Source organism: Rattus norvegicus, chromosome 20, assembly GCF_021556685.1.
Source record: "Rattus norvegicus strain SHRSP/BbbUtx chromosome 20, alternate assembly SHRSP_T2T, whole genome shotgun sequence".
NCBI classification, from domain to species: domain Eukaryota; kingdom Metazoa; phylum Chordata; class Mammalia; order Rodentia; family Muridae; genus Rattus; species Rattus norvegicus.
In genome coordinates, this window is record NC_141553.1 from 49,932,040 (window position 1) to 49,955,771 (window position 23,732).

General features: G+C 43.8%; 1 protein-coding gene across 4 annotated transcripts in view; it reads right to left on the bottom strand.

Annotated features, from left to right (window-relative positions):
* The window catches only part of Sobp (sine oculis binding protein homolog), a 179,142-nt gene that overhangs the window by 124,610 nt on the left and 30,800 nt on the right, over positions 1 to 23,732 (bottom strand). For 3 of the 4 annotated variants that reach the window (NM_001104640.2, XM_087597558.1, NM_001412110.1), the window contains 1 exon segment: positions 4,520 to 4,671. The exons of the other annotated variant lie outside the window; for it this stretch is intronic. In NM_001104640.2, coding sequence (NP_001098110.1) covers positions 4,520 to 4,671 — 152 coding nt within the window. 4 annotated transcript variants of the gene reach the window in all.

Below are 23,732 nucleotides of genomic sequence, written 5' to 3' on the forward strand. Positions count from 1 at the left end.
CTTGTTAAGATCTTTTTTGGAGGGATAATAAAAAAAAACATTTTAGGCTAGGCTCTCCACTATTTTACAAAGTAAAACTGATATGAAAAGGTTGGACTCGGGCTGGAGAGTTGGCTCGGTGTTTAAGAGCACTGGCTGTTCTTCCAAAGGCCCTGGTTCAATTCTGAGCACCCACATGGCGACTCCCAACTATCGGTAACTTCAGGTCTGAAACACATGCATGCAGGCAAAACAGCCATACGCATACAACAAACATAAAAATAAAATAAGTTAAACTTGTTGCTTCTGTGTTTATTGCGAAAGCAGCGAAGAGACTTCCTAACCTCCCAGCTCCCTCCTTATGACTCTCTAGGAAAAAAAAAAGTTCTCAAGTCCTGATCTCTGTGGCCTCAAAAAAGGGGCTGGAAAAAAGTGAGCTATTAGCCCTCTGAAAAGTTGTCCCTGTCTGGAACCCCCATAGAAGAGGAGGCAGAAAGAGTGTGAGAGCAGAGGGGACGGAGGACACCAGAACGAGGTCCTCTAAATCAACTGAGCAAAGCTCATGTGAATTCACAGAGTTGGAAGCAGCACAGGGCCTGCACAGGTCAGCAGCAGGTCCTCTGTATATATACCGTGGCTTTCATTTCAGGGTTTTTATGGGATGCCCAAATGTGTGAACAAGCAGGTCTCTGATTCGTGTGCCTGCTCTTGGGTTCTTTTCTTTCAGTTGGGTTGCCTTGTCCAACTCCGATGTGAGTTTGTCTTCTCTTACTATATTTTATCATGTTGCGTTTGTCGTTATCTCTTGGAAGCCTGCTCTTGTCTAATGAGAGCAACAGAGTGGATCTGGTTGGGGGGTGGAGGGGAGAAGGAGCTGGTAAGAGTAGAGGGAGGGGAGACTGGAGTCGGGATATATTATATGAAAAAGAAGAAACTACTTTTAATAAAAGGGGGGAAAAGAAAGTGGTCCCTGTCTCAATCAATGAGACTGACACGTCATCAGTAGTCAATGTCCACGCCCCTAGATTACATAAGCCCCTCCCATTGGTAGCCAATGTCCTGTGCTGACGCCCAATGCCTGTAGACTACATAAGCCTCCCCTACCTTGGTTTAAAAATCTTTGAGTCAGCAGTTAAACCTTGTAGAACATTGGGCTCCTGTAAGATACATTGTGAATTAACACTATATGCGTCTCAGAGCCGACATCCTGCAATGTATAAACTTGTAGCTTCATGGACTCCTTAAGTGAACACAGCTCTGACTCGCGGGCCTCTCACAGGATGTTAGCAGGAGCAGTGTGCACCAGCCGTCCAAACGACTTCTAAATAAAATTTGAATTCCGTCTAAAATTTACCATAATTGGTTAACTCTGCTTCCACCTGCTCACCTGACACTAAAGCGCCGAGCTTTGTGAGAGACGAATGGGACATTTTTCAGCCTCCTGGGTCCCAAAGAGAGAGAAAGGCTTGAGCAGCGAATGAGATTTAAAAGGCTCGTTTTCATAGGCCTTCGTTTCGAGGGTTGGGCTATTTTTATCTTTTTTTTTTTTTTTTTTTTAGCAGCAATGCCGTGCGTGTTGCCTGTAGCAGCGTGCATTTCTGGGGAGGTGAGTGGGCCCAAGGCACAGCTGTCCAATTTACATTCACAAACGCAGGTGTTGCTCAGACACAAAACAGAGGTCGGCCCGATACTGCTGCTAATTATCTACCTTGTCTGAGGGTTCTCCTTTGTAAAGTTATGCATGCAATTTGGGTTCAACTCGGAGGCCATTTTTAGATCCCAGCATGATATCCAGCAAGAAATGGGCTGTCATTACAGAGCATAATTTACAGCATAGTTAATTTTACATTTTAAAAGGCATCTACTCTGTACCTAAGACAAAACTCTGTTCTGTACGTGCACTGTTCTCCATCCCCTTCCTGGTATTTAAAAACATGGGAAGGAGGAAAGTTGTTCCGTAGAACTGGGAAGAATTCTAACAGGGAAGTCCACGGTTCTAAAGATGAAAACTAAGAACTCCGTTAAGTGATCCTAGAAGAGATGTCGCTATCTGCCCCTGTCTGCCGTCGGGTACACTCTGGGGCTTGTAACAGCAGTTCTTAGAAATGGCCGGATGCAGGGCCGGGATCTAATACGAGCCATTAGGAAACCTAATCCCTAAATGAAATGACCACAAAATCCTATCAGTTAACAGAAAATGCAGCAGCTCTACACATTTATAGTAATACAATAGGATATTGTTTCAGAGATAACACTCGGGGGGAAAAAAAACAGAACCCAGCAGGTAATGTAAGACGTTTATTTCTCTATTTGGAGAAATTGAACAGGCAGGGCTTTGGAATACATAAACAGGAGGGAAGGTGAGAGAAGACGGGTCATACGTGCTCTAAGGGCCTCGGGCAAACCACAGCAGGTCCCCAGGTTTGCAAGACACTAGAGACTCATCCCAGGAGCTCCTCACGGCAAGGGAAGTTGAATGGACCTTCCCTCAGCTCTGACTGCACCTCCTATAAGTTCCAAAGCGGACCTGGCCTCCCGGTTCTCCCAGCATCCCTCAGTCCCTACCTATTTCAGGGTATGGCTGGCACACTCGGTCCTCTACCCTGAACTTGGCTCTTTCCTATAGAATCCAGACACTTTGGTCGCTACCCCTCTGCTTTTGCTCTCTTTGTACCATTGGCCTCCTGCCTCCTGTGCTAGGCTACCCTTCCCCTGCCCCTCATGGCTTAGGGTCATGACCACTCTGGATTCTCCCAGATGTGTCTGCCTCTGGCTATGCTCTCCCACCTGTCTATCTGCAATAAACTTCCTCCTCCATCATACCTAGGAGCAGTCATGGCCTTTCCTTTTTCTTTCTTTTTTTCATTCAATTCCCATTAGCCATCTTTCAAAAATGCATGCTATGGAAGCTTATGATTCAGTTTGACCTTAAATTTTATCACAATATTTTAAAAGCATATATATATATATGTATATATATATGTATATGGATATATATGTGGATATATATGGATATATTCACACATATGCTTTTAAATATGTATACATACACACACACACATACTGTCTAATGGAGTATTCTGGACTGTGGCATCAGATGCCTATCCTCGCAGGCTTACTACAGAGTGTAAAAGGTATCATTAGTGTGGTGACACTGAATCTTTCTTGACCTTATTCTCTGGGGCACCCCGTCAATATTTAGATCCTTAACCCTTCAGACTTGTAGAATGACAAAAGGTCCTGCTCTACAGCCACGGTCTGGTCTTCGGGAGGGAATGCAAGGCATTTTGTTGTTGTAAGTAGAGCTCTGAAGAAGAAATTGCTAGGCCCACTCGTAGGACTGTTACCCTCAGTGTTGAGCATTCAGAATGGGAGCCCCAGAATGGGAGCCCCAGGCTCTTGGAGATCATTCTAATCCCCTCCCGAGGGAAAGGGAAAGTGAACCCTGCTCTTGACCAAAGATGTCCAGACCTTTCCCTTGCTGACTCCCAGTTCCAGTGGAGATCGTGAGCCTAATTCTTAGAGACTGCTTCTAAAATTCCAACTGGCTGAATTCTGCAGCCTAATTCTTCAGGCATTACGGTTTCTGGCAGAATGAATGTGACCCAAATTTGCGGGTTATTTGCTGCAATGGCGCTTGCTTGCAATGCAGCAAGCCATGATCAGCAATGCAAACGGTAGACTTTGAAAAGGCAAGTCCTTGCTCTAAGAGTGGACAGGCTTTTGTCTTGTGTTACAGAAAGGGAAGGGCAGATGCTTAGCTGCCTGTGGGCGGTCTCATGAAGTAAGGAAGCTTTGCAGATCAATGAGACATAATCCAAAGGCTAGAAAAGGGCTTCAATACTTGGTGGCAAATGGCTTTAGTAAGTCCTTCAGAATTGGGAAGTCAGTGTGTGGATGTGTGTATGTGCTTGTTGAAACATCACACATCCCGTTTCCCACCAAGAGTGACTGATACTATGCTAAAAGGCCTAGACTGTCTTTTAAAACAAAACCAAGTCAAAACTGTACTATGGCTCTTCCTGCGCTAACCCACTACTCTCATGAGCGAGCAGTGTTAGCATACCTACTCCTTATTGCCCCTCTTGTCACGATCAGTCATCTTTAACATCCTGTGTCAAGGGACGTTTGACAATTTTCTGTCTTGACTAGACTGTGCGTCAGGTTTTGGGAAAGCACCCACCATATCCCTGCTGTGTGTGTGAACTAAAGCCTCTCTCTGCTGCTAACGTCTGGCTCTCCTCGGCTACTTCTCCCTGGTGGGCTCTAGACTGCGCCCTCCGGTTAGGGCACCGGCTGGGACTTCAGTTCTTCCTCAGGTTCACTCACCTCTCAGAACTCAAACACCAAGCCAAGAGAAATTGATGGTCAAGGTATGTTAGGATGGGGTTTATTACTCCAAAAAAGTTAAGCGTGGCAGGAAGAAACGGACAAAACAAAATAAAAACTACACAAGGGGCAAGGCCACAGTGTATCCAGCTAGGGCTAGGAGGCGCATGCGCACGCGAGGGTGGCCCACGGCCTCTCTAAGGTGGCTTACCTTGTTTCTTTTGAAGTAGGCTCTCCGGCAGGCCGCAAAGCATTTCTCGCTGCAGAAGCTTTTCACCTCACTTCCCATACTCAGGGAATAGCGCTTGATCCCCACTTTCTGGCACCAGGCACACATTATTTGTACATTTGACACCTCATCTTCTATAATAAAAGTATAAGAAAAACGTTCATATCAGAAGCAAACATCCCTTCATATTTAGACACACCCTGACCCTGACAGAGTTCCCGGGGCCACTTGCCATTTCTGGACCTCGCCATTCTCTAAAGGATTTAGGGCCGCCAATCTTAGGGTTGGGGGCGGGGAGAGCTGGAGCAGTAGGGTGCATTTGTTTGTTTGTTTTTCTCCTAAGGGACTCATGGGTGTTCCTGTTTCCAAAGGGCGTTTTACTTAGAAACCAGAGCATGATTCCAAAGCTACAAGGATTCCCGGAGTACTTAGCATCCTCTCAATCTGCCTAGTTTAACCAGCCTTAGTGATAAGGGGAAGAATTTATCAAATAAACAGGCCATTTCCTGAAGGGTCCTGTGGAAAGTCTTCAAAATGGGCAGTAGTTGGGGCAATTTTGGGCCATATGAGCCTGCGTGTGCAATGCAGTGCCCTGGCGTGAACTTGGACAGTCAGGGGCCAGCAATACCATGCATGCTCTCCCACCATAGGTAAAAGAACACGACTGTTGTTTACTGTCACATGATTCCCAAGCCACGTGTTTAATCAAAAAAAAAAAAAAGCAAGAGTTGTGAACGGTCAAATTCTGGCAACAGGCAGCAGGCAGGCCTGGCTGACTGGGCATTCTCCTCCAGTGAGCTTTCCAGTCCGGTGACCTCAGGGAAGCACAAGCCCCACTTAACTTAGCTCTGTTTGACGTGGTTTCTGGGCCCCGGAAAAAGGAATGGTTTGAGGTTGTGAGAGCCAGACTGGGGTGGGGTGGGGGTGGGGGGTGTCGACCCCTCAACCCTGTCAACAAAGGCGCTCAGATGAGTTCTGCGTGGTCTGCAAGTACTTCTTATATTCAAAATGCTACGTTTCATTCCCTTTCCCCGAGAAGAAAAAATGTAACCAGCATAAGCTACCACGACTGTCACATCCATTACTGCTTAAGACAGATGGGCTGCTCAAGAGAGCAAGGAAAATGAATTAAATTAAGCATACCAAGTGAGCCACAACTCGGAGAGTAAGGAGCTACGGGAGGGTTGGGCTGGTGACGCTCAAGTGACTGAAACTTGGGGATATTGGTCTCCTTTAGGGAAATAAACAATGTTGGAAATTCTTCAAAGTATTTTCTGGCTGCCTTCTGGGAGCTTTCAGTGTATCTTGACTAGTGCACTAGTGCTCTCTGTCCTCTCATTTGACTGTGTGTGTGTGTGTGTGTGTGTGTGTGTGTGTGTGCGCGCGCGCACACGCGCGCATATGTCTGTACATGTCTGAGTGTGTTTGTGTGAATGTCTAAGTATATATGTGTATGTGTATCTAAGGGTGTATGTGCATTCTGTGTACATGTGTGTATGTATGTGCATGTGTATCTGAGTGTATATATTCATTTATGTGCATATGTATATGTATGTGTATGTGTCTGTAGCAAAGTGTGCATGTACATGTAAATGTGTTGGATCAGCATCTGTGTGTATATAAACATGTATGTGTCTGTGTACATGTATGAGTGTGTATGTGCATATTTGTGTGTATGTATCTATATCTGAGTGTATATGTACATCATGTGTGTATGTGGTATATATGTATATATATATGCACATGTTATCTGAGTTTGTACATGTATGTGTTTATGTGTGTGTATCCAAGCATGTATATACAATATATGTGTGTATCTGTGTGTGTCTGTGTGAGTATGTATATGCACGGATATGTATCTGTATCTGAGTGTGTACGTGCATTATGTGTGTACATGTTATCTAAGTGTGTACATGTATATGTGCATATGCATGTACATATGTGTATATATATGTACATGTGTGTGTATCTGAGTATGTATGCGCATTATGTGTGTATGTGTGGACATGTGCAAGAGTATATATGTGCATATGTGTGTATGTGTATGAGTATATATATTGTGTGTATGTGTGTGTGCATACGTGTGTCTGTACAGGGGTGTGTGTGTGCACATGTGTCGCTCTAGTTGCCACAATTAGCAGCAGTCCTTCTTTATAGACTCTGTTTTGTACTAACCCAGACTCATAATTCAGACATGAATGGGAATCACAAAATCCCCAGCGAACTCAGTGTGTCTGACTTCTGAGTGAATCCCCCAAAGACTAATTGTGAAGCGAGGCCTGCCCCTGGGTTGTTGACATATCCATGGCTCATAGACCCTGTCATATAATCATTCCACTTCCAGGGGAAAGATCTGGTTGGAGGCACCGTGGTCATCAGCCTGCAAAATTAGAAACAAACTATCGTGTAATGCAGTGACAGAGCCTTTCTCCCCGAGTGTTCACTCAGAGCCACATGCAGTGCTTTATCTACTGTAAGAGAATAAACGCTGTCATTTTAATAATGCACGCTAGTTCACCAATCACACACCGGAATCTATGGCTCATTGTCAAACAAGACAGTATAAAAGGGGACCTCTGATGTTAGTAAACATTTTTGATAACATAAATCAAGTCAACGATATGAATACAAATGTTACTGCACTGGATGGATGTGTTCTATTCAGAGAGCTGTCACATCTACTCCACATTATTTCATATGATACCGATCTGTGAATGAATATTTCTCATGGCATGAAAACTTAGCAAAAGCCAAGAGACCGCAGGGAAAGTGCTTTCTCGAATTACTAGGGTTTTACAATGGCCGTCCATGACTACTACACCAACTAGCACTGGTAGTTCCTACTGTCCCAGTTGACACACCGCCTTAAAGGCTCAAGTTCCTGAAAAAGAAGCGGACCCCGCAGAGCCCTCACAAATGACCGGTGGTAACCATCTCGGCTCTGGTGAAACCTGCAAGGAAAAATGTCATGGCGGATGTCACTTGGCCTCACAGTTCTACAAGGACCTCGTTTCCCAAGGAGTCACTCAACAAACATTCGTTTTCCCTTGGCATTCCTTCCTTTAAATAGTCTGGTTCGAGAAAGAAAACATGGGATTTTAAAGTCCTGGCTCTTTTCGCTGTAATGGCCTAAAGCAGAGACTAGGAAGGGCAGAGGGTAGGGTGTAGGAGGCAGGGGATTGGCCCACCACGGGGGTCTGGCCCTGAAGAAGACACAGTATGTGGGCCAAAGAAAGGGCAACCTGGGCCCTTCTCCAGCTCACCAGAGTCACTTGTCACAGTGTAAAGAGTGGCGAGGCCACTTCCTTACAACAGGACCTAACAAATAAGAACATGATTTTAAAACACGTTAGCTCGTGGAATACTGTCTAGGGAAGTCACACTGTGAGAGGCTAAGACAAAAGAATCGTGCACTTTCATTTTCTTATAAAAGCTGTAGACTGGCGGTTCGCATCTGTCTTCCTAAATAAATCAGCGTCCCTATCCGTTCTGCTTCCCACAGGTAAGGGCTCTGGGAGGGGCCGTGAGACATCTCCAAGTTCTCAACAGGGAATGATCTGGACGTGAGTCTGATAAGTGGGTCACTCCGAAAGGTCACAAAACTACTTTCACATACGACAGGTATTCCCATCTCATAACCGCCAAGCATAGTAACTCGCCGCTTAAGAAACTAAAAGAACTCTGAGTACCTGAATCTTGTCGGTCAAAGCACAGCTTAACTTCTGCCACCAGACGCAATGGCCGCCCCTGACCAGTGAACTTTCCTTAAGAAGTTACAGCCAAAATGCATTCTGACAAATACGGCTTTTTATTTGGTTTTCGCCTGTTTGTTTCTGACTTGAAGTCTGGCGTGCTAGTTTTTAGTGTTAATTTGACACAGTCTAGAGAAAGCCTTCTCCACAAGGAAGAGGATCGAGGAATCACCCATATCTGAGTCTCCTGAGGGCATATCTATACAGAAGTATGGCTGCTGAGGGAGGTGGGCCCAGGCCACTGTGGGTGATACATGAGAGGGCCAGCAGGCAGTGTGTGCTTTCTCCATAGTTTCTGCTTCAAGCTCCTGCCTTGAGCTCCTGCCCTCAGTTCCCTCAACGACCGACCTGGAACAAGGCCTCTCCTTCCCAATTTGCTTTTGGGCAGAGTATTTTAACCCAGCAACAGCAAAGAAACCACAACAGCTGGCAAGGGCACGCACGCTTTACCCTGGCGACATAGAAGACTCGGCTATTTAGCCTTTCCCCCTAAGTTGGTGGTTATTAATGTCTTAATGTTTATGGGTTTTTTTTTCTTTTTTCTTCCTTTTTTTGTTTTTGTTTGTTTGCTTTGTTTTGTTTTGTTTTGTTTTGTTTTGTTTGAGACAGGGTTTCTCACTATAGCTCTGGCTGCCCTGAAACTTGCTCTGTAGACCAGGCTGGCCTCAAACTCCCAAGTGCTGGGATTAAAGGCAGGCACCGCTCCTGCCTGGCTTTATTTTTTAAAATATCTTCAAAGTAAATAAAAATCTTATTTTCTCTCTTCGATGTAGGCTAAGAGTCTGTGCCATGAGAGAGTTGGGATTACCTCACTGAAGGCCCATGTGACAGTCTGATGTCTCAGCACCTTACAGCAATTAGCCTGTATATTTTTTCATAATGAACACTGTAGCAGCAAAGGCAGAATGTTCAGAGCATTAAACGGCATTCCCAGAGCGAACAATTTGTAGACCGTGATAAAACTTTCATGTGCTGTCGTATAAATATACATCAGTCGAATATGCATGTTTCAATTAATCACGAGAATTGGTACCACCTCGTTAGCATTTAATTAAGCAAAATGTTTGTAGCATTTTCTTCCTAATCTAATGCTCAGAGAGCCGTAAGACGCTTTCCTACTGTATATTCCAGAAGTAAAAGTCCAGAGTAATAACTCTGAGGTGGAATAAAAACTGTATTTATTTTTTATAGTACAGAGAAGAATGAGATGAAGCAGTTCTGGAGGGCCTCGCTGAAGTGGCTTGAGCAGTTTGCCCGGTGTGGTGACTTGAAAAATAAAGATGGCCACTGGTTATTGATCTTAGGCCATTTCAATTGAAGAAGCGAACACGTGAACTGACCTTCCTCATGAGCAAGAACAGAAGATCAAGAGGGCCTTAATGAACCCCAAATTCTAATATTAATTGGAATTTTCCTTAGAGTCCAAAATTGAGGAAAAAAATGGAAAGTATTTCACTGGTGGTGTTTATCTCCTGCAACAGTCCCTAGGATGCACGCACTCAAATAACCATTCTAAGACTTCAGGTATATTTGAGACTTGTTGCAAAGTATTCTGAAGATACTACTGTGTGCTCCCCATACCATGAAATGGGAGATGGGGGAGAACTCTTGCCATTCTGGTCGGAACAGCTAACTTAAGAACAGATTAGAGGGGGTGGGCCAGCAAGATGGCATGGCTGGTGTAGGAGCTTGCCACCAAGCCTGAGAACCTAAGTTCCAACCCAAGTCGCATTGGGAAGGCAAACAGACACAAAAGTTATCTTCTGACTCCTCTATAGGCACTTCCTATTTTACACACACACACACACACACACACACACACACACACAACTAAAGACAGGCAAAACTAGAGTTTAAATTTTGATCTTCATTTCATCATGGAAGGATTCCACTCTAACGATCTTAAGGAGTCCGAGTTAGCAGTCTCCAGAGCAGTGGCTCTCAGCCTTCCCAACGCTGCAACAGTTCCCAGTGATGTGGTGACCTCCAAACGCAAAATCATTCTCATTGCTCCCTCATAACTGTAAGTTCGCTACTGTAATGGTTCGTAGTGTGAATTCTGTGTTTTCTGGTGGTCTTAGGCGGCCCTTGTGAAAGGTCATTCGACCCATGGGTTGAGAACCGCTGCTGTCCAGATGCCTATGGGAGCTTCTCTACACTACAGACTCCTGTAGGAGCTTCTCTACGGCTCCCATGCTCTGGAAGTGAGCTCACACAGAGTGAGCTCATACAGAGGGCTGTGGAAACTTGAAGACCGTACCAAAAGGAAATCCTGGCTACCCACCACTCTCTCCACCATTTAACCACCCACCACAGGGCACCCACTAATCTTATCCCCACCCTGTAGGTAGGAAAGTAAGTTTAAAGGTGAAGTGACTTGCTCCAGCTTGCCCAGAAAGCGCATACAGGAAGCAGTCACCTGATTCCAGAGGCCAAGATCTTGACCACTGCACCTTAGAGACCAGGACTTTTCAACGCATGTAGGATGACCCCACATCCACACTTACATCCCCCATAAGAAGGAGCAAAAGCCACCGCCCATTAGGCTACCGACAAACACTCTGTTCAGAGACATGCGGGTAGATTTAGCACGAATTCAAGAAGGCCGAATGTCTTTGAGGAGACAGATGAAGTGTTACTCAATCCATCAATACATGTTGATTGATTCAAAACAAAAACAAACCAAGTTAGAGGCCCCTGGTGCAAGCGCTACTCTTCTCTCACTGTGAGACGCAGGCGTACTGCAAATGTTCCATCGGAACTCGTAGGGGCAAGCGCCACGTAGACGCTGAGGAGTGAGAAATCCGTGTGGTGGAAGCAGCTATTCTAACCACAGGCGAACAACCTTCTCCCTCATCTTCTCAGGAGAAGGAGCCACAGTGGGGCATGGGTCAGATTGCCTTTCCATGTGGGAAAGGGAGGCCACCCACAGACCTAACTTCAAGGGTGCCACTATGAATGTCCTAGCTCTCGGTTCCCCACTAATATTAAAGTCGACTACTGGAGGATCATACATTAGGTTTTATTATACCCTTACTATGAAGTATAAATTTCCTCAAAGCAAAGAGCTTCCACAGCTTTGTCAATCATATTTATATTTTAGACTCAGTGATTTGTTCAGAAAAACAAGTATTCCCAGGTAAGGGGGGAGGGGAGTGCTAAAGATAGGGTCCAGGGAGGGAAGCAAAGGAGCAGAAGTGGGAGAAGCAAGACCATAAGATGCCTCCAGCTACTGCTGAGCATACGGTTTATTGTGTGCATGCATGTGCAAGCATATGTGTGTTCGTATGTGTATATGTGTGTATGCATGTATGTACATGTGTGTTCTGTGTGTGAATACACATATGTATGCATGTGCATGTATATGTGTGTGCATGTGTAAGCATATGCATTCATGTATGTGCATGTATGTGTGCATGTGCAAGTATGTGTGTGTTTCTATGTGTGTATGTGTGCATGTATATATGTGTGTATGCATGTGCAAGTATATGTATGTTGGTGTGTGTGCAAGTATATGTGCACTGCAAGTATATTTGTTCATATGTGTGCATGCATGTATGTGTGTACATGTGTATGCACATGTATATGGTGCACATGTGTGTGCGTGTATGCATGCATGTGCATGTATATGTGTTTGCGTGTGTGCATGTATATGTGTTCATGTGTATGTGCATGTGTGTGTTTGTGTGTTTGTGTGTGCATATATGCATGCATGTGTATGTATATGTGTGTTCGTGTGCATGTGGGTATGTGTTCATGTGTATATGCATGTATGTATGTGTATGCCTATGGAGGCCAGAAGAAAACGTTGGATGTCATCCTCAAGAATGCAACACATTTTCTTTGAAGCAGGATCTCTCACTGGCCTGAGCTCAGCATTAGGCTAGACTGGCTGGCTACGCCCATATTTCCAGGGATCTGCCTATCTTTACACACCTCCCCCACCCTCAGTGAGTTACAGAAACCCTACCACACTTTTTTAAAATGGATTCTGGGGACCGACCTCAGATCTTCAAGCAATGGACAGACAGGGCTATCTCCCCAGCCCTCGGAGTCTTTTTGAGTGCTAACATTCAGCATGGCAGATATGAAAGAATTGGAGAGGAATGGCATAGAGTTAGGAATCGCTAGAAGCCAAAAGCAAGAGGCAGATCCACTTATGACAGCTGCATTTTTATGCAAACCCGGCATAAGCTGCATTGCTTTGCAAAATAAGCGGCTACTGTGTGAAACACAGCGTGCTTCATTACGGCCCATCAAAGAGGCCGACACAGAGACACTGGCAGATGCAGATGCCACCACTCGATGCCCTGATTTCTCTTTCTACATCACCCATTCTAGCGAGGAGAAGTGGGAAGACTCTTGAGGTAGTAAAGTTCACCACACTACCACTGTGCTATCTGGAAAGGCAACATCCCGAAGATTTTCTGCAAACGAGAGACACAAAACAAGAGTCCTCTCAGTGTAAGCGCCTGCCACCTCAGCCACACCCCTCGCACAGGTGACATCTGTAGAACTAGTTACTGTCCTTGGAGCAATCCGGGAACGAGTAAGATCTCGCTATCTCAGATTAAGAGCAAAGCCAATGAAATTAATAAAAGCTTCTCTTGCACTTAACTCTTTTTTTAAAAAGGAATGTTTGAATTAATAGTTGACAAGATGTTACCAAATATATCACTGCACCGCCAGATATTCTGTAATTAATAGATGCGATTTTTTTTTGGTAATTATTACATTAACAATCCACACATGGGTGGATCTTTCTAAGCGCCTGAGAAGTTTGCTCTTTTGAAAAGTGTCGGAGTGAACGACTAAATGTCTGCCTCCTTGTTAACTGAGCTATCGGAACTTTCCAAGGAGAAGAGCCTAAATTACCCGAACTTCACACGTGTGGCTCCAGTTAAAGGAATAGATGCGATTAAATGATAAAGGTCTGCTGGCTCGAATCCAGGCGTCCCCTGTGGCTCACATTTTGAAGCTTGCTCCCCAACCAGTGGTGACATTTCAGGAGGTTGTGAAAGCCTTAAGAGGGGATCCTAGCTGATAGAGAAGGGTCACTGCAGGCTAGCCGTGGGCGGTTGGTTAGGCCTGCCCCTGGCTCCTAGCATGCTATCTGCCTGCTGATTTACCACGATGAGAGACAGCCCTCTGCCACACATTTCTGACACTCTGTTATCCTCGCCATGGCGGACCCAAACCTTGGGCCAAACTAAAATGTTCCTGCTTTGAACTGTTTCCGTCAGGTTGTATGGTCACAGGTTGAAAAGGGAATTAATAGAAAGCCAACATGTGAGTTTTTGAAGTACCTGAACTATCACAAATTTTCTTTTGGAAGTAGATTTGAACTAATTTCAAGAGCATGAGTTTTCTGCACTATTCTAAATTGAGTAGCACTTAACGTCCCAAACAAAATCTTATCGCGACAGTGGAAGATAAATCCCTATTCCTTAAGATACAATGTGTTTCAGGACTTGTTTTTGTGGTACCAGAAGGCACCATGCAAGCTTCCAAACAAAGGAAGCAACGAACAGTCCTACTCGGCCATGAACCGTAACAGAGCTGAACCATAACCACGATCATGAACCACAACAATGATCATCACCGCACAATAACCCTCAGGGTGTGTGCAGTAGTGACACACGCCGTGGCAGTAACCAACTGCTCTCTAATTAAAGACTCAGCCAACAGGGGAAACTACAGTCAGCTGGAAACCCGGCCGACGACCTGTAGGTCTTGGAGGAGAACGTACAACTACCACTTTACTAGACCAGCACAGTCCGATACTACATTCTAAATATTTGTCTTTATACCCACAGGTAAGTGTAGTCTTCACCCTCCAATGAGGAAATGTGTCTGCAACAGAGAGAGACCGTTATAGAAAACCACAACTAACCAAAGTGCAGCACCGTGGAGTCCAATCCCAGTAGATAGATCTACAAAGCATTCCTGAACCCAAAGCGCATGAAACCTTGCAAGGGAGGGGGCAGAAAGATTGTAAGAGCTGCAGGATCAGGGAGTTTGCATAATGTCAGAATCTGCACCTACAGAGTCTCGCCAACATGATAGCCTAAACATGATCCGAACAAGAACGGACACGCTGACAGTAGTGGAGGAAAGCCCACGAGAAACCAGCCCTACACTACAGGAACTACAGGCAACTAAGGAATGCTGGGAGTGGGAGAAGCAGTCTTTCCCAGGGAAGAGTGGATCCACTGGTTCTCCAGTACCAAATGATCCGTCCTGAAACCATATACATACAAGTAACATTATAGAGATGCCACAGGTTGTATTTATATGCATGCATACATACATACTACATACATACATGTAACAATGAAAGAAAAAGACTGAATTTGAAAAAGAGAAAGCAGGGCTATATGGGAAGGTTTGGAAGGAGGAAGGGAGAAATTATGTCAATATAGTATAACCTCAAAAACTAAAAGAAGAAAAATCTCTTTACATGTAGACGAAAACTTGGTTCCAATAAGTCAAAGAAATGAATGCATATTAACCCAAACTACAAACAAGATAGAATTTTAAATTGATTTTTCAATTTTCTAATGACACTCTTATAGCTAGTGTCTAATTATGTAGCTATTATCCCATGTCATTATAGAGAAACCGAGGGTGTGCTTTCTGGAATAATCGGGGGTTTACGTGGAGGTACTCATGCTGGCAGCTAACAGGTAAAGGACACTGAGTTGAACTAGATGTGGCCTTGCTTAAGACAAGAAGTCAGTGGCTCCTAGCAGTATGCAGGATGATGTATACCGCAGTAAGCCGGGAGCCAGGATCTTCAGGGGACAGGAAGCGGCAGGCGGTGTTTCCTGAGCACCGACTAACCAAGTGTGGTGAAGGTCAGATAATAATGGGGCCAATGGGGGCTGGATAAGATGTCTCTTGAATGTCGGAGGTTTGCCGTCGTTCATCCCTGCAAAGGGACAAGAAGCTCCTGTGTGTCTTTCAGTAGGAAGTGTCAGGGTCAGAGATGTGTTTACAAATGTCACTCCAACGAGATGCATCAGAGTTTGGAAAAATCCAGTTCTGTACCTACAGGCCTCGTTAAACAGCATGAGAGCATCACGCGTTTCCTTCGCTGGGGACGCTTGATAACCAGCATGCAGCAACCAACAGGCCAGGGTATATGAATGAATTAGTGGATGGATGGACAGATGGATGGACGGATGGATGGACGGATCGATGGAGGAGAAAGGCAACGAGATCTGATCTCGTAGAGTAACTGTGAAAACAGGCTGGGACTCCACAGTGAAACTTAAACAGGACCCAAATGTAAGAATATTAATGGCCCAGTAATAGTTCTAATTACAGACAATTCGCGTTCCTGTGTTTCTCGTCAAACCAGAGTCATCTATCGAGTCCTTGCTGGAGACTGACTCTGGATCAAGTCAAACAGAAGGAAGCTGCTTTACAGGCACCGTTCCTTCCTTGCTTATCTTTCCAACACCTGACAGAGAAGAAAAATAAGATGGGAACCCACAAAGCCTGGACAAGGAACAACCCTAGCCTGGAACTCCGAAACACAAAGTGCTCCAAGATTTGAGACTTCTAACCCCCGAGGAGTAATGGCCACAATGCAGAGCACTAAAATTACCTTGGACAGTTACGTCCAGGTTTTGAATACAAAGTACACATTAAATGCAAATTATTTGGCATTTAGACTTGTAAGCCACCTTTAGATGACGTTTTATTATGCAAATACATGCAAATATCCCAAAATCTGGGGTGGGAAATCCAAAACACTTTGTTCTATGTGTTTCTAAAAGGGGACACAAGACCTCTCATTCCCTCTTGAATACCACATTGAACTTGTAGTAGTCTCCAGCACAACACTGCTTAACACACGTGGCCCTGGCTTCCTGGTGCAGATTTCACTGTCTTCCCATAAAGGCACTGAGTTGCTAGTGAAGGGGGCTTCGACCTCTCTTTGACAAACTTTGCTCTGCATCTCTGTATTCGCCGTAGAGTCCGTCTTCCCTAAACCATCGCTTGAATAGGAAATAGGGGAAAGCCAACCTCAGAATATGCAAAAACCAGAGTCCAATACGAAACACTTCCCAAAGCCTGGCCCACAGAACAGCAATCTCATGGGGCACTTGGCTGTTTCTTTTCAAAAGATGTCCATGGTTAAATATGTATGGAAAACAGCAGTCTAGATGAAATCAAACGGTAGGCCCTTTTTTTGAAGGACATTTTGTTCCACCAATACGTACTTGAGAATCTTTAAGTCTGACATGTGTCACAAATTTGACCACATGTGTGTCTTTTTTATTAAAACTCTCAAGACGAAACTTGTGAGGGAGTCTTTCCCTGGGGCAGCTGCTCCAACTGTCCTATGTCAGCACCAAGGCATAAGCTCTTATCTGTGGGCCATTGGTTACCAGGAAGATTCCCCCTCTTTTGTGTAAAGTTAGGTCCTCAATTGTTAAAAACCGCTTTCTTTTTTATTGTCACTGGACACAAAGACAGTCATGTAATCAAGGCTGGACGTCTATGGTTACAGAGTGCCCTGGTGTATCAAATACAAATACAGAACAGGCAGTCCTTTCCCTGTGAAATCATGGGGGAAATGGCAAAACCCCACAATAGCACAAATGTGTGTGTGTGTGTGTATGTATGTGTGTGTGCCTGTGTGTGCGCGTGTGCATGTGTGCCTGTGTATGCGCGTGTGCGCGTGCATGTGTATGTGTGTGTCTGTATGTGCGCATGTGTGCACATGTGTGAATGCGTGCGTGTGCATGTGTATGCACGTGTGTATGTGGGTATGTATGTGCACATATATGTGTGCATGTTTGTATGCGTGTGCCTGTGTGTTTGTGTGTGCTCATGTGTGTGAGTGTGTGTAATATATAACACATTATATATTGCTCTTAGTCTGAACAATTCACACCCGTGGGTGGCTGGCACAGAAAGAGCTCAGTAAAACCTTGTCCCCGCACCTGCACCCTGGGTCTGACCTGCTCACTGATCTAAGATGCCGCGGGGCAAAGACTCTGCAGTCACGGACTCGTTCTTTCTAGACTCCTCTCCCTATGCTTGGTTAAAGCTCACTGAGTAGCTAATCCACAGGTGCACAATATTAGGAACAAGGGATTCCACTCGGAAAGTGCCCTCGCACCTTCAGAGCTGCCAGAGAAGCAGTTCTAAGCCCATCCCTCCTCAGAGGACACTGTGTTTACAAATCAAAGCTGGCAGTATATAAGGGTCAGAGGTTAAGCCAATCTGTACAGGAGTTTAGAGCAAGAACACAGTGTAAGGAACCAAGGTAAACTGGCTGGGACATGATTAACAAGGACCACCAGCTCGCTTCACTCACGACAACTGCCTCCTGGACTTCTTATCTCGTCCTATCCGAGGCTGCACACAAAGCCCTTCCCATATCCAGCCCACTCCCCTGTGCTTGCTGCCTCAGTGCCTGGCCCCACCACACACCCATAATCCAGTGACAGAAGTCTGGTCTCCTCCCACGTTCTTTTCAAAATGTTTCTATCCATCCAATTAATTAAACCAGCCTAGCCTACTTCTATGAGAGGCAGTGCTCTAAGTGTCTTGCCCACAGGAACTTATTACTTTCCAAGTTAAGTCACCATCATCTCTTGCTTATTGTACAGGTGGCTTCCTAACTGTCCAGTTCATCACTTTACATGCAAGGAACTCTAAACAAAAACATGATCATTGCTCTCGCCTGCACAAAACTCTTTAGGGTTTTCATCTGCTTCCTCGAGAAGGTGGACATCCTTGGCCTGACCTCTGTGGCTCCCATGACAGGCCAGCCTCTCGGCCTGTCTCCTCTCCAGGATCCGACTTCTTAGCTCCCTTGAAGCTCTGAGACATCACATGTGTTCTTTCCTTACCAAATCCCTGACCAGTACCAGGACTTCTTGTCTTTTCCTTTCTTAGCAGAGGTGTCTTATGTCCTTAAACCTGGATCTCACAGTGGTCTGAACCTTACAGCCCTCAGACATAATTGGGTTTGGTTTTGTTTGCTGTGTTCTAATACTTGTCTCCTCAGGTAAGATAGGAAGCCTGTCTGTCCTGTTCATTAGAGTCAAATGTCTGTTGCGGGGCCTCATCTTAGGAAGGAAAAGCCAACTCTTGCAGGCACACCTTGAGTTGCGTTCACTGAGTGTTATGTAAGAGGCCAAGGATTCCATCTTTGGTAATCTCACCAAAGTTGCCTTACAGGGAAACAGCAAGGAAAAAAACTCCACAACAGAATGGGGTCATTATTTCCACTCCTCTTGGCCAAGTCTACAAAGTCAGTCTTCTCAACTGTATACGAACTTAGAGAAGTCAGCACCGGGAAAGCCCTTAGAACAAGACGTTCCAGAAATACACCCACCTCTAGCAAGCAAGGAAGAGGAACTGACGCTTCCTCTGGTTTCCTTTTAGCATCTTACCTCTCTGGTATCCTCAAAGCATTCCCTCAGCTAGGTCACAAACACAAAACGACAGTCCCAAGGCTGCCTTAGGAGTCACAGGGGACCCACGGTCTGAGGCATTTCCTCCTCAAAAGGGAGTCCTAAGCCATTTGTGCAGCCAGTGACCTGGAAGAGGTCTTCATGTCTATTTGAGAAGTGTAGGCAAAGGCCATTCTACCTTCTCTTCTTTCTAAGAAATCGCTAATTTAATTTCTTTGCTGTTATTCTATCTCTTCCCCAGAAAAGGACTAAGAAACTATTTGGATGACAGGACACTTTTATAAATGAACCTTTCCGAAGACCACAAAATTTGAACTACCAACAGGCTGATTTTTTTATTTCTTTATCATACATTAAACATTAATAGGGAAAGATTCTTCAGATTACAACTATTTGAATTCTCCATTATCTTCTGGTCCTTCTCTTTGGACTTGCGTATGTGTGTGTGTGTGTGTGTGTGTGTGTGTGTGTGTGTGTGTGTGTGTCTGTATGTGTGTGTATGTGTGAGTGTATGCGCATATGTTTGTATGTGTGTCTGTATTTATGTGTGTGTATATGTGAGCATACATATGTATGTGTATTTGTATGTGCATGAATATATGTATATACATGTATGTGTCTCTAAGTGCATATGTGTCTCTGTATGTGTGTAGGTGTGACTGTGTGTGTGTGTGTGTATATATATATATATGGATATATATATGTGCCTGTTTGTGTCTGTCTGTATGTGTGTTTGTGTGTGTGCATGAGTGTGTATATGTGTGTAAGTGTATGCATGTCTCTGTGTGTGTTTGTCTGTGTGTCTGTGTGTGTATGTATATGTGTGTCTGTATGTTTGTGTATATGTGTGTGAGTGTGTATCTGTGTCTGTGTGCGTGTTTTACTGGGCATGGGATTCCAGCAAGTAGGAGTGAGTAACAAGAAGAATAAACTTGGGGTAGAGGACGAGGTAGCTGAAGTTTATGATACTGAACTGACCACTGCCAAGGGAGACTGGTGTACAACCACATGGGTTCTTCTCTTGGGCTTTATTGAATATATTCCACAGCTATTCACTCACGGCCAAAAGGAGGAAGTTACATCCATCAATTTCTACCCCCACCCCTTAATCTAGTGCATTAAGCCTCCTGTATTTTCAGTGTTTGTGTGTGTGAGTGGCAGTCTAACAGCCCCCATGGGACCTCACAGTAGGGAACCAGAGACACATACCACATGCATAAGGCAAGAGCTTCTTGGCCACACACAGTCATGTTACGCACACTGACTCTAGACCTGGCCATGATTCATCCGCACGTAACTGAATGGTAATGTCTCGATAATAAAGGCTGGTGAGGGCTGGGCTGCAGGTTACTTGGTAGAGTGTCTGCCTGATATGAGGTGTGATGGCCCACACCGCATAAAACTCAGTGTGGTGGTACACAGCTGTTAATTCCAGCACAGGGGAAGCAGAAGCAGGAGGATCTGAAGTAGTTACCCTTGTTTACATATGGAGCTTGGGCCCATTTGAGCTAGCTTTAACCATTCCTACCCACAAAAGTCTACTTGTCTTAGGGTAGCCGTAAACAAATCAGACACATAGTAGAAATGTGAGGATTATAGTCTCATATCTTAAGTTCCTAGTCACACGTTCTTTTCAAAACGTATCCACCCATCCCATTCACGCCGGGATTAGAGGCGAGTGCTGCCACAACCACCCTATGAGTAAGTGTTACACGCACAAGGAATCCAGGTCAAGGCTTGTCAATGATCGTGTTTCTTGTTTTCCATTAGAATGCTAATGTTACAATGAAAATTCTTCATAGATATCCATGTTTGTTTTGAATACCTGTTTAACATGCAATTGCCAGATAATAAGATGTATGCATTTTCAGCACTAACAGACACTTCCAATCATCTTTCAAGAGAAGCTGTATTGATCTACACTCTCTTTGGTTGCACACAGGACTTGAAGAGGCTCTGTGTCCTTACCGTCGCTCAGGGCGATGCCAGCCATTTCCATGAGCAGCTCTAACGTGTGTGAGCCTTGACTCACCATTATTTAAGAGTTGTTTATTTCATGTGTATCAGTGTTTTATTTACATGTGTGTCTGTGTGCCACATGCGTGACTGGTACCTGCAGAGATCAGAAGAGGCATTGCAGCCCCTGGAACTGGAGTTATGGAGTTTATAGATTCTTCAGATTTTCCCTTGGTTAACTATTTGCTTATAATTCTTAATTATTTTTCTATTGGGTATTTATACATTTTATGTATGTCTTCTCTATACTTAAAAAATATATATCCTTTGTTGGGACATGAATGAAAAACCTCATCTCCTACTCATTGAGTAGATTTTTCCATTCTTCTGAAGATAACTTTAAAATATATATAATAGTACACTCCTGTAATCTTAGCATGTGGTGGGGGGCAGAGGTGGGAAGATCTTGATGAGTTTGAGGCCATTCAGGGTTGCACATTAAGACCATGTTTAAAAAATATTTTCTATATTTTATTTTAATATATAATATATTTAATGTGTAAGTATTTAAAATATATTTGTATATACATGGCATTAAAAAATGTAGAGGCAAGGTCACTACATAGCCCAAGATAAACTGGACTCACAATCTTTATAAGACTGGGCACGGTAGCATATCTCCCTAACCCCAGCCTTTGGAATGCCTAGACAATAGCTGTAGGTTTGAGGTCAATATGGCGTACATAAGCAGGTTTCAGACTAGCCTAGGCTATAGAGTGAGTCTTGGCTAGTCTCAAAAGACAAAAACATATTTTGTATCTTTTGTAAATTAATTTATTTAGTGTGTGCTTGTGTGTGTGTGTGTGTGTGTGTGTGATCAGTTTCCACCTCTAAAGAGGGTATGATGGTTTTACACACACACACACACACACACACACACACTTGTGCACACCAGACCTTACACACAGAGGTCAGAGGACCACATGAATCAGTTCTCTTCTTCCACGCAGACTCTCACATTAAACTGAGGTCATTTCTCTTTATGGCCAGAGCCTTTACCAGGTAAGCCATCATGTCAGGCCAAGGGTATGTTTTAATCAACAGAAAATTTCATTTTAATCACTTATCAAAACAATCTCTATATTATTAGAAGTGTTTTAAGTGCATAACTTAAGAAATTTTGGCCTATTTGAGACCATGCATCATCTTGAGACGACAAAGTTTTTAGTTGCTAATGAGGGATCCTAATATTATGACAAGACTTTGCCTCCATGACTTCAACCGACCACCCTAAAGACCCACTCCCTAATGCCACGATAGCTTTCATAGCTCCACAAAAGATTATGCTGAAATTTTATTATAATTAAATTAAGTACATAAACCGATTTAGGAAGAAAATATAATTGTAATAATATTACCCTCTAATCTATAAACATAATATATTTCAAAATTGTTTATGTCTTTAATTTTCTTAATAATTTTTTGAAATAATCTTAGATATATTTTGCTAGTTTTCCTTTCTTTAAGTATTTGGTGCTGGATTATATGGTATGTATGTAAGTTTTAGAAACCTGTTTTGTGGTTGATATATACAGTTCTTGATAAAGCTTCTCATTAATTATAATACTTTCCTGTTGATTAAAGTTGTGGTTCCATACAAAATAACATTTCGAATCCTTTTTATTTCTTTTTACAAGAGCTTTTCTGTTTTGGTGAATTCTAGTATTTTTATGTTTTAATACATGTGATGGTAGTGACCACGTGCCTGGCTTCCTCTTGGTCTGTAGGGGAAGCTCTCAGGATCCCTCCTGACTAGCCGTAGCAGATGCTTTGTGGGTTCTTACCATCTTAAAGAAGCTCTAGTCTGTTTGCTCCTTGCCGCGGACTTTTATTGGGATATATTTTATCTAATTATTTTTCTGTATCTATTAAGATTTATAAGGTTTCGAATTGTTCCCTTAATGTAACTACATTGACTGTGTCAGTTTTATCAGCCTCGTGTTCCTAGGGGGGAATTAGACACATTTAACTGTCCTTTCGTTTGTATCCCTGGCTTTGGCTTGTTATAATTTTGCTTAGTATTTTACATTGTAAAGCGGAAGTCGTCCGTCTCAATGACACCTAGTTACTGTAGAATCCCTCTGTCTTCTCTAGCACCTTTGTTGTGTAGTGTGATCATGACGTAAGCACAGCTGCCTCCTCTTCCAGTCTCTAAAAGGGCGTCTGTTTTCCGTAAACATCTACCTGAATTCACCGCTGGTGCCATCTATGTCTAGACTATTCTTTGGAGGAAAGATTTAATTGTTTGATTGTTAGTAGACATAGGACTATTTAGTTTTTCCATCTTCTTGTGCACGGTTGGTAAGTTTGCATTAAACGTACTGTGGCTTCTCTCCTGAAGTTCTAGGAATTACTCCCAGTGGCCACTCTTCATGCGTAACATCGAAACGGGGACGTCTCAAACGGGGGAGATCTCTCGACCTACACACTTTGCATTTTACTCACTCTGTTGTCCAGAGTAACAATTAGGAATCATGAAAAACTGTTCCAGGCAGAAAGAGAAGAAAAATTGTTCCCACACAATTGAGATGTTATGAATGTGCATATGAAGGTCGTAATGGTACTCACTGCCATATAAAAATCAATCTAATATTTTGTAAAAGTTGTTCTAAATGTAATTAACGGAGTGGAGAGACAGCCTTCGGAATGGGGGACAAACAGCTCCTAGCTGAATGTCTGACGGAGGAATAATATCTAGATTATACAAATGTATAAATACACGCACTAAACACGAAACCAAACGATCCAATCAATAAACAGGCTAACAAACAGACAGTTCTGAAAAGATCAATCACTAACAGCCTGTAGGCATATGAGGAACCTCACTAACATCAAAGAAATACAAATCAGAACTATCTCAAGCCTTTAGAGCACTTCAGACATAATGGCAGCCGCTAAGAATATAAGGCTGGTCATGCAGCACAGTTGGGAGAATACTTAAGAGTAGGACAAAGCCCTGAGGTCGATCCCGGTGGGACGGCGCCCACC